Source organism: Arachis ipaensis, chromosome B05, assembly GCF_000816755.2.
Source record: "Arachis ipaensis cultivar K30076 chromosome B05, Araip1.1, whole genome shotgun sequence".
Taxonomy (NCBI): domain Eukaryota; kingdom Viridiplantae; phylum Streptophyta; class Magnoliopsida; order Fabales; family Fabaceae; genus Arachis; species Arachis ipaensis.
In genome coordinates, this window is record NC_029789.2 from 149196868 (window position 1) to 149207626 (window position 10759).

The 10759-nt window shown below is 33.8% G+C and overlaps 3 protein-coding genes across 7 annotated transcripts in view; all 3 read left to right on the forward strand.

Moving 5' to 3' along the window:
* Positions 7-2290, forward strand: LOC107645002 (riboflavin biosynthesis protein PYRD, chloroplastic). The gene is made up of 3 exons (XM_016348995.2): positions 7-450; positions 857-1155; positions 1489-2290. Exons 1-3 carry the CDS (start codon positions 34-36, stop codon positions 2102-2104), a joined length of 1332 nt encoding a protein of 443 aa, XP_016204481.1. The 5' UTR covers positions 7-33; the 3' UTR covers positions 2105-2290.
* LOC107645003 lies at positions 3616-7845 on the forward strand. Of its 3 annotated transcripts, XM_016348997.1 has the most exons (9): positions 3616-3989; positions 4295-4407; positions 4495-4544; positions 5213-5446; positions 5604-5756; positions 6321-6416; positions 6521-6541; positions 7026-7223; positions 7549-7845. In XM_016348997.1, the coding sequence occupies exons 1-8, from the start codon at positions 3682-3684 to the stop codon at positions 7191-7193; spliced, it is 1143 nt and encodes a 380-aa protein (XP_016204483.1). In that variant the 5' UTR covers positions 3616-3681; the 3' UTR covers positions 7194-7223; positions 7549-7845. The 3 variants fall into 3 exon arrangements, with proteins under 3 accessions (XP_016204483.1, XP_016204482.1, XP_016204485.1); XM_016348996.2 differs by lacking the exon at positions 7549-7845 and having other exon boundaries at positions 7026-7426; XM_016348999.1 differs by lacking the exon at positions 7549-7845 and having other exon boundaries at positions 6953-7130.
* The window catches only part of LOC107645005 (exocyst complex component SEC6), a 10121-nt gene continuing 8142 nt past the window's right edge, over positions 8781-10759 (forward strand). For 2 of the 3 annotated variants that reach the window (XM_021103389.1, XM_016349001.2), the window contains exons 1-3: positions 9173-9309; positions 10317-10355; positions 10562-10680. In XM_021103389.1, the coding sequence (XP_020959048.1) occupies positions 10663-10680 (18 nt within the window). In that variant the 5' untranslated portion in view covers positions 9173-9309; positions 10317-10355; positions 10562-10662. Of the gene's footprint in view, positions 8918-9172; positions 9310-10316; positions 10356-10561; positions 10681-10759 lie in introns of those variants that run through there. The other variant, XM_021103391.1, reaches the window with a different exon arrangement.

The following is a 10759-nucleotide window of genomic DNA, read 5'->3' on the forward strand; positions in this document are numbered from 1 at the left end:
CTACATTTTCTGCATCTTTCTCTTATCACAATAATGCAAGCACAACTCTTTTCACTCCCACACTGCACTCTACGTGTCCCCAGATTCCTAAACAATGCATCTCCCCCAAATTTTGCAACTTTTCAACAACCCCATCACTCCTCCAAGCTCAGTTTCAATGTGGGTCTCAATCATTTGTTTCAAAAATCAATTTTTTTGAGTCAAAGCGTACCTGGTTTGATGAGTAGCTATGATGGTTATGTGGGTGTAGTAGCACAGTGTGGTATCTCTAATGGAGAAAGTGATGTTGGCGATTGTGATGATGGGTTTTACATAAGAAGGTGTGTTCAGCTTGCAAGAAAAGCTATTGGCTTCACAAGCCCCAATCCAATGGTGGGGTGTGTTATTGTGAAGGATGGGAAAATTGTTGGTCAAGGGTTCCACCCTAAAGCAGGTCAACCGCATGCTGAGGTATGGAACTTTTCAAAATTTTTCCTTTTATTTGTTTGAATGTAATATTACTATATTATTATGTGGATTTCTTTGTGCATCTTTTTACAATGTATTTTATGTTGGATTCTCTATAGGTTTTATTGCATTGGTATTTCAGTCTAACGTGTATAAGAATTAAGAAGCCTAATTTGAATTCAGATGATTTCCTTGTGAACATAAGAAAGAGAATTTGTAGTTATGATTAGAAAGAGAATTTGTAAATTTGTAAATTTGTAAATTTGTAGTTATGATTAGACCATAGTTTTCATTAGTTATGATTAGAAAGAGAATTTGTAAATTTGTAAATTTGTAACTCTTCATCAAGGTTTAGAAAGAGAATGCCTTTGATGATGATTATGCTGAGAAAGTAGATGGGAATTTTCAGGTGTTTGCCTTGAGAGATGCTGGAGATTTGGCAGAGAATGCCACGGCCTATGTGAGCTTAGAACCCTGTAATCATTTCGGAAAGACTCCACCTTGCACTGAAGCTTTAATCAAAGCCAAAGTGAAAAAAGTGGTGGTTGGGATGGTGGATCCAAATCCCCTTGTGGAATCCAAAGGGTTGGCTAGATTGAGAGATGCAGGTATTGAAGTTGTTGTTGGTGTAGAGGAAGAGTTATGCAAGAGCCTTAACGAGGCCTTTGTTCATCGCATGTTGACCGGAAAACCTCTCCTTACATTGAGGTAATTTAAATCCTCTTCTTGCTTATAATTAATGGTTTTGGTTCTACTTTTCTAGAGTTGAATCTAGCTAAGATTAATTCTGCAAAGCAGATTATGATATAAAAGTGATTTATATTGGTAGTTTCTCTAAAAGCCATTCCAAACAAAAAATGATTATGACCTTTAAGCTGATAGGAGAAGGTAACATTAATGGTTATATCTACTGTCCAAACATGTTTCCAAACACACTCATTCAGGCACGTTTGTTCTGTTGGTGCACGTTGAAGTTTTGGTTTTTAGCATATAATGAATTAATGATGTGCATTTCATAGCATTGCCTTTTCTGCTTTGCAGATATTCTCTTTCTGTCAATGGGAATTTTTTGGACTTACTTGGGGATGAAGTTACAGAATGTGGTGGATACTATTCACGTTTATTACAAGAATATGATGCAGTGATACTTTCCTCTTCCTTATTCAGTGGGAACATATCAATACCTTCATCTCAAGAACCTGGAGCAAATCAGCCGATCCGGATTGTAATACATAAGGATTCTAGTTCTTCAAACGAAATTCCGCTTGCTGTCAATGAAGTTACTGATAAAGTGATAGTTTTTACAGATAACGGAACAGCAACCGCTCCAGAACTGGCGAAAAAAGGAATCGAAACCGTCATTTTGGATCAGATAAATCTAGATGTGATTCTGGACTATTGTAATCAACAAGGGATGTGCAGTGTTCTGTTAGATTTGAGGGGGAATTCCAGTGAGTTTGAAGAGCTTGTTAAGGAGGGAATTCAGAAGAAAAATATTTGTAAATTTGTGACAGAAATTTTGCCTATTTGGAATAGAGGTAGTGAGATAGATCCTCTAATACCGGTAAAAAGGTTAGATCAAGGAATCCAAGTGGAAAATTTAAAGTCCAAGTGTTCAGATCAAAATGTTATAATTGAAGGACATTTTAAATTTTAAGTAATTGGGAATTCAGAATCAACTATTTTGATCAAGGTTTGGATGCCTATGAATTTTTCCCTATTCATTTGCTATGTATGATTTGATGTGAATAATTCAGGTATGTTAGAGTGTTCAATGTTTTTTCATGAACAATGATGATAGTGGAGATACATGGGAATAATACCACTACCAATTATCCTTTCATCTTTGTTATTCAATTTTGTCAATGCATGTACACAATTCTGTGCAATGAAATAGGTTTCCTTGGCATTTCATAGGGTTGCTTTGAGATATTTTTCACAAAGTCGGATCTCTAATTTAGCACTGTCAATTGAAACCAAATCCCTAGGGCTAATCCTAAATTCTTCAACTTAATTTCAGTCCACAGTTTAGTTTAATTTGTAGAACTTTAATTATATTTTATTGATAGAATCTTCATTATATGTAAGATGTTTTAACTTTTAATTTGTAGAAATCTATTGATATATCAAGTGAGATAGATATGTTAATATGCGTATATCTATCAATCTTATGTCACGCTAATAATGCAAGACAAAAAGTCAAAAACATAAATTTTGCAATTATATCGGTAAATATTATATTTGTTTTATTTATTTAAAACATCCAACCTGTTATCTATAGCATAGTTGTCAAAACCGAATCGGTGATCAAACCAATCAAGCTACTAGTTTACTAGTTTATTAATTTAACTGATAAATTACTGGTTGAATCGATAAAATCGGTCTCACGTAAATATAAAATATAAAATAGTTAAAAATTTAAAATTAAAATTTGAAATATATATTTTCACTAACATTTTATGAAGAATCAAGTCTCAACTTCTAAAACTAACTAATATAGAAAAACCATAAAATTTATCAGTAATACTACAATAGTATCTTAATTTGACACAATAAAAAAATAATTAATTCACAAAGTCTATCATCTAACTATAATATCAGTAGATTTTAACACTAATATCAAAACAAATAACTTTAATCACAATACTAGCAATAAAATAGATCAAGTAAATTAATAAATTTTTAGTGAAATTTATATTTATATTAATAATGGTATATAATTAAAATATAATTAATTTGAAAAATAAAAAATTAAATTAAATTAGATATTTATCTATACTATATAATTAATATTTGTCAAATCAAATATAATATGTAGAAGCGCAATGGTTGAGTGGTAAGTGGAGGTTGTTTTTGCTCTAAGTTTCTTAGTTCGAAACCTAGTGGAGACATTTTAAAATTTTTTTCAAACAAACCGGTTTGATTAGACTGATTTGCACATATTCTTATCGGTTTTGACCGGTTTAATCCAATTTATATTAGTTTTTTTCTTAAACGGTTCAAAAAATAAACCGAACCGGCCGGTCTGGTTCGGTTTATACAACTATGATCTAGTTATGAAAAGATAGAAATCTTTATGTTTTATTTTATATCTATATTTATAAAGTAAAATTCCACGTGGTGCGATATGGTGCAGGAGTGAGATTGCGTTGCGATGTACCACGAGTCTACGACCATGGTGATTGTTGCGAGTGTGGCATTTTGGGATTTTCCACACAAGAAAGAAAGAAAGGAATGGCGCTAACAACTTCTCTTCAGAACTACCTCTCTTCTTCACTCATCTCCGCCAGTGGCAATGCCGCAACAACGGCCAATAAGCCACCGAGAAGTAGCATGATTACCAGCGTGAGAATGCGGCACTGGGCGGTTCACGCGGCAGCGCCTGACACAACAACCGCAAGCGTGGAAGGGTTCGAAGAAGGAGTGCTGGTTCGACCGAACTGGAGTGGGGAGACTCCTCTGTCTCGTTTGGTTGCAGCTCTCATCTCTTTCAAGCCCTTATACTCTCTCCTCAAGCTTGGTGCCAGGCAGGTTTTCATAAGGTCAATTCCTGTTCCTTCGCGCTTAATTTTCATACAGTAATTTTAGCAGTAGTAGTAGTAGTAGTAGTATCTATTATATATGCTCAAGATACATGCAAGTATTTCCCTAATTCGAAATGCTTGAGTTATCTGATCAAGGGGGAAATGAATGAATATGCTATATACATATGATTTTCGGATAGCTTTTTATATAAGCAAAAGTTCAACACCTCAGATTACAGATTCCACCAATTTTTAAATGAGCATGTCCAAATATAAACATTCTATCTTTTAAAATTTGTTTGGTTATTGTGAATAATGAACAGTACAGCTGAGAAGAAGAACATACCTTGGAGGGAAATGACAAAAGAGATTTTAGAGTCTGAAGTGTATAAGGAGCTGGAAAGCATTCAAAACAATTCTTTAGTATACCCAGATTGTAATTTCCTGTCTTTTTTTCCTATGCATTTTTGTCTCCACTCTTGCTTGTGCAAGTTTAATGATAGAGTGGCAATCCACTTCACAGATTATTTGAACCCGTTCCATGCTTATGACGAGGGAAATCTTACATGGCTGGTAAGTGGTAATTCTTTCACAACTTTAGCAAATTGCAATGGATTGTTTGGTCAATGATCTGTAGTCCTTATAGATACATATGATGTGTCCCTAACTGGTAGGTGCAAACTGTGCACAGCTTATGGCTGTTATATACACCTGTATTTTGATGTCATGCACATTAGTTCTACTTTGTGATAGTCAAAGATGCTATACTGTTTTGTGCCATTGGAATGCGAACAAGACGGCAACACCAGAAAGTTTTGTTAATATGTACAGTTGTATCTCGAATCTCGTTTCAAAATCTCTACTGAGCCTTCAGTCCCGGCATACATCTAGTTAGTAGGGACAAATGTTTGCTGCATTTTTATTGTTTCTTATTTTTATTTCAACAGTGACTTTTGCAAAGGTAGTATGATTTAGCTGAAGTGTGTCATCACTCTGTGTGTCTATCATATTTGCAGATAATTAACTTTACTTGCTTATGTACATAAGCTGATAAGCGATCTTGAATTGTTTGACAAAAGTATATTGTCCTATGTATTATGTAGCTTTTTCTTGTTTGTTTCTTTGATAGTTGTATACATCGGGTCTTGTGATGGAAATCTGTTGGTGATTTCTGCTGTCTGCAAAACTGCAATCTCAAAGAAATAAGTTTCAAATCTGTGTTATATTATTGTTTATGATAGGCAGCAGCAGAAGCGGAGCCTGCTACAATGTCAATGGCAATGAGGGCAATTCCAGATGCTTCTTCAGTAGATGAAGCAAATGAGATAATGCGTGGAAATTGGATTCGTGCAATTGAACAACACCATATAACTTATTCAGGAACATCCACAGTCCGTGACGTACTAGATATTGGATGCTCTGTTGGTGTGAGCACAGGATATCTTGCAGACAAGTTCCCCATGGCCAAAGTTACCGTAAGTGAGATTTTGCTGGATGAAAATAAATTTTCCTACACTATGAAGTTGCATTTATTGAAAGTTTACATAACAAAATCATTCTTGAGTCTTGACCATCTTGAATTTACCAAGAATGAAAGAAGCCTTTCACTTAAAGATTTGTTGGTTGTTCCAGGGGCTAGATCTGTCACCTTATTTTCTAGCCGTGGCTCAATACAAGGCTAAGAGAGGACTGCCTAGAAAATATCCTATAAGATGGATACATGCAAATGGCGAAGATACTGGCTTGCCTGCTAAATCATTTGACATTGTGTCTATTTCATATGTGGTATGCCTTTTAAACTCCTATTAAGTCCTTTGCTATAGTTTCTGAATTGCGATATTTTTATGTATGCATGTTTCAGTTATTCTATTCAACAAATGAGTATAAAAATTCCTCTGTACTTTTGCAATGAGAATTGCTTCATGATATGATAAGGTTACTGCAATGGACACTTAGAACATGTGCATTTTCAAGGTTATAATTGGATACTGATCTGGCGAACTTTCGGCATCATCAAATCTATTCAACTTTCTGTTGTCATATCCGTATATACCAGTGTAATCTCAAAATATTAGTTACTTCTCAAGTAGTGGAATCTTTGAAACTTTTGTAGATTAATAGCGATGTTTCCAAACATGCATGACAATGGAAACTATTGACTAAAGGTGATATTTGTTGCAACTTGCATGTCACAAGTTCTAGCCAACAAGGAGATGGTTCATGACATCTTTTGAATGATGTTCCCCTTGATAACTGATAAAGTGATACACGCATATATGGATTGATGAAACATAGTTTTGGAGAAGTTATGTAGTAGATTTTAATTCAGGAATCCATGATATTATGCAGTTTCATGAATGTCCCACAAGAGCTATAGTGAACATAGTAAACGAAGCATTCCGTCTCCTTAGGCCTGGAGGCACTCTAGCCCTGACGGATAATTCGGTATATATTGTCTTCACTTCTTTTAGTATTTAGTTTTTATTTTATTTTAACTTGTATTTTCCTGTAGAAAGAATTTCTCATATTAATACTTCTGTCTTCTGCAGCCAAAGTCAAAGATCCTTCAGGTATTGTCCCGCCTCTCCGCGCAATCATATTTGATTATCCATGAGATAAGACATTTCATGCGGATTTTATCTCTTATTGTGTCAAACTCATAAGCATTAACAAGTGAAAGGAAATTTGACAATGATCCACTAATCTCTAACAATCCCAATGCTGAGAAATTCAAGTCCAAACTTTTGTGACTTTTGAAATCTTAGCGAGTTTCCAACATCCAACTATTGCTAATTAACATTTCATAAGGGACGATCCATTACATCAAATTGTCATATTACCTTTATTTCTATATTCTAATGACCAAACATTAAAAATCTTTTCTGTGAGACATTAAATTATTACATACCAGAAGCATAATTGTCATATTGCTCAGGATTATGAAGCAGTTACAGAAACTCTTGTAATGTTTCTCATTTCAGAGGAAACAGAATGAAGTGAGATCTAGAATCGCATAGAACGGCTTTCCGTGTTGAAATCTTTTATATCTTGCAGGAATTGTCTCCAGTCCTATTTACGTTGATGAAGAGCACAGAACCCTTTCTTGATGAGTATTACTTGACAGATGTAGAAGAAACAATGAGGAAAGCCGGTTTTGTGAACATAAAATCTTTGCTTACAGACCCAAGGCACATGACAACAACCGCAACCGTTCCTCAATGAAACATACTCTTTGAATTTGGCTTCAAACAAGTTAGCCCTTGACTTATTATGCATATATCATTCTGTTCTTCTGATGAACACAAACATTTCTTGATGCCTAGATAGTTAATGGAGAACTCTTTGAAACGGTCGATGTATGTCACCTGTCAAGTTGAATAGCATGTAAAAATTATGTATCTATATTTCACTATAATTTTATGCTCATTCAGCACGATAAAATGCTAATTCAGCTAGGGGATGGATCTATGTCATTTCAAGCACCACATAATATTGTAGTTATCTTTGTAACAAAGCAACTATCACTAAAATTTAACCAATATATTATGCTTGGTAATATGTGGTTATTATCTTGTAGAGTGCGCGATGTGACTTGAAAATCAATAGTGCCGAGCAGAAAATCAAAGTCAGAGTAATATGATGGAATTGGATGTTGGCAACCATGGTGGCTTATTGCCTTTGTGGTGATAAATAGGAACAAGCAGTTCAAATTGCTTACTGAAATGTTAGACTGATGTTGTGCTATTATTGGAGATTGTTTGAGGTATATATATTGGAAGGTTCATGTTGGGTCTAAGAATAAATCTATTGTTCCTATGTAGTTGACAAAATTTGCAAATTACTTTTTATATTGGGACGAAAATGATGTTTTTCATGGATGGTAAGAGTGTTAATATCAAATGTGGCACGGTATAATTTAAAGGGTAGAAATAGGATCTTTCGATTTTTGAAGGAAAATAAGTTAGACCCTCTAATTTTTGGGGACTCAGATAATCTGATTTGTGAACTTCGAAATAAAAAAAATCACAACAAACAAAATGGATTTTTTCTATTTAGTATAAATATTTTTAAAAAATTCCCTTACAAAATAATCGGACCAACCAATTACACATTTCCATACCCAAAAAAAAAAAACATATAAAACCAATATAATTTAATTACACACAAGTGTCTTGGTCCATAATAAAAAATTTTAGCCGAGAGAATTAGCTGAACAAGATATGACCCATGTATATGCACAGCATCATTACTACATTTAATGTTTGGGTAAAAATTGCAAAAATAAAAAAACAAGGCTCACAAAAAAGAGTTAAGTATTGTATGAGTTTCTAACTACCAAAAACAAAAAAGTAAGCATTATATATTCTATTTATCCAGTCCCAAAAATTCTCAATTAATTTGTTTCTTTTTCTTTTGGGGTAAATTTCCATTTATTGATTTAGAAGAACATATCATTAAAAAATTGATGATAGTTGTACACCAAAAAAAATTGATAATAGTTTTTTTAATTTTAAAATTATGATACGCATTATAACCGTTTTTTAACTTGTCATTTACTTTTGCATATCATTTTGAAATTAGAGGTGCATTTTTCAAATGTTATTTTTGAGAGAGAATTTTCTATTTTTAGAACTAAAAGGAATTATTTCACTCATTGTCTCATATATGTAAATAGTTAATAAAAAAATTAAAGGAAAAACTGTTTTCTATAAATATTATTTTTTATTACAACCTTTTCTTTTTCTTTAGATTTACATAATATTTCAAATTTCATAATAGTTCAATTCAATGTCTATAAAATTTCCTTACACCTTCTGAAAAAAAATCTAATAATACTTTTCTGTCTATTTTACTTTTCTACAGCATAACTTCTGTATTGCCTCTCTCTCTCTCTCTCTCTCTCTCCGGCAATTGCGCGCAGGTCACCGATCTCCGTTAACGATCAGGTTTTGCATCTTCATACGCTGTTCGAGACTTGTTTGACTTCTTTTGACCACTAATTATCTTGCTGCACTTATTTCTCCTAGCAACACAAAATTCGATACTAACTTTCTTTAACTAACTGAAATCATGTAATTAATTGATTTTGTTCTGTCACAATTCAAGCTCACTTGCAAACTTGAACTCCGTTCGTTTTCTGACTAGTTGAATAGTATATCTTTTCCTTCCTTATTTTGTTTTTTGTTTTTTGAATTTTGCAGAGGCAAAGATGCTGGCGGAGGATCTCGGTGTGGAAGCGAAGGAGGCGGCGGTTCGGGAGGTGGCAAAGCTGCTACCTCTTCCGGAGCTTCTGCAGTCAATCTCTTCCATCAAGGCCGATTACATTTCGCGCCAACAGGTGTCGCTGCTTTTTTATTCCGCTTATTTTATTAGCTTAATTTCATTTGAATAAAATTCGTGTGATCTTGTTGTTGTTGTTGAATGAGCTTTAGATTTAGTGTAATGAAATTTAAGCAACTTCGATTCAGTGAGCTTGGAGTTATGGAATCTACTTAGAACGGGAACTATGGGTTTTCCTATAGTTGGAATAAGTGTTTTATTCTTTAATCTATTGACAATTTGTTTGGTTGTTGCGCAATTGTCAGAGGTTGCAAATGGAGTTAGGGATCTACTTCAAGGTTTTAAGTAGAGGGCGCTGCTGATAGAAAATAGGATTTTAATAGAAGGGGCAGATTTTATGCTTGTCTTGTGTGGGTGTGTAGCTAATTAGTTGTACAGACTACTTTTGAGAAATGTTTCGGCATTGTGGAGGTGTGATGGTCCATACTAGCTGCAATGTAGTTTATGTTCTGTCCTTGAAGGGATGGAATGGGGTGATGGAAAAATGGGATGGATTGTTTCTTGGAGTTTTCCCTTGTTGATTCAGATTTCTTACATGTCAAGAAGGAAAAATGTTTTGCTAGCATTGTCGACCTTCTATTTGTTGCTAACTTTTCTAATAGTGTCACAATGATTGTGATTTACAGCTCTTTAGAAGTTTAAAGTTTAAGAACAGTTAGTACTTTTCACTTTTTTTTTGTATTATTTTGTTTCATCAAATATTAATTTAAGTTTGCAGTTTTTCCACTGTATCACTGATTTCTATCATTGACTTTGTTATGCAATGAATCAGTACATTCCCAAATAATCCAAGTTTTAGTTCAAATACCTTATATACAGCCTGTAGCCTATAATCTATACTTATCTTTTTGTTTTGTATATACTATCTACAATGATATATACATGTTCCATAACATGTGGTGTCAGGTATCTTTTTAGTAATTGGCCTTTCTTGCAACTATTTTGTACACAATTTGAGAGCAGGCATTCCTAGAACTGAGTGTTTCTATTTTTTGTTACTTTCAGGCAAATGATGCGCAACTTAGTACAATGGTTGGAGAGCAGGTAAATTGCCTTTTAATTTTTTGGTATATATATTATTTCTAAACAGTATTATTTTAAACTATCCTAATCTGAATTGTGAGATCTTGTATCATTGTTATGTCTAGCCATCAAACATGTATCCCAGTTTTCTGCTCTTGATATTGGACAATTAAGCTTACCGCACACTCATATTTTTGTGTGCTTTGCATGATAACATTCTTCTGCAGGTTGAGGAGGCCCAGGATGGATTGAAATCACTCTCCCTTTCTGAGCAGAGCATAAATCAGCTTCGTGAAAACTTTGTCTCTATTGAGAAGTATGTTTAAACATGAGACAGACTGAAAATTGTTACGAGTTCTTGGATCATTATATCATTTACTTGCATGAACTTTCATCATTATATCTTTTAATTTGAGCTTATCTTG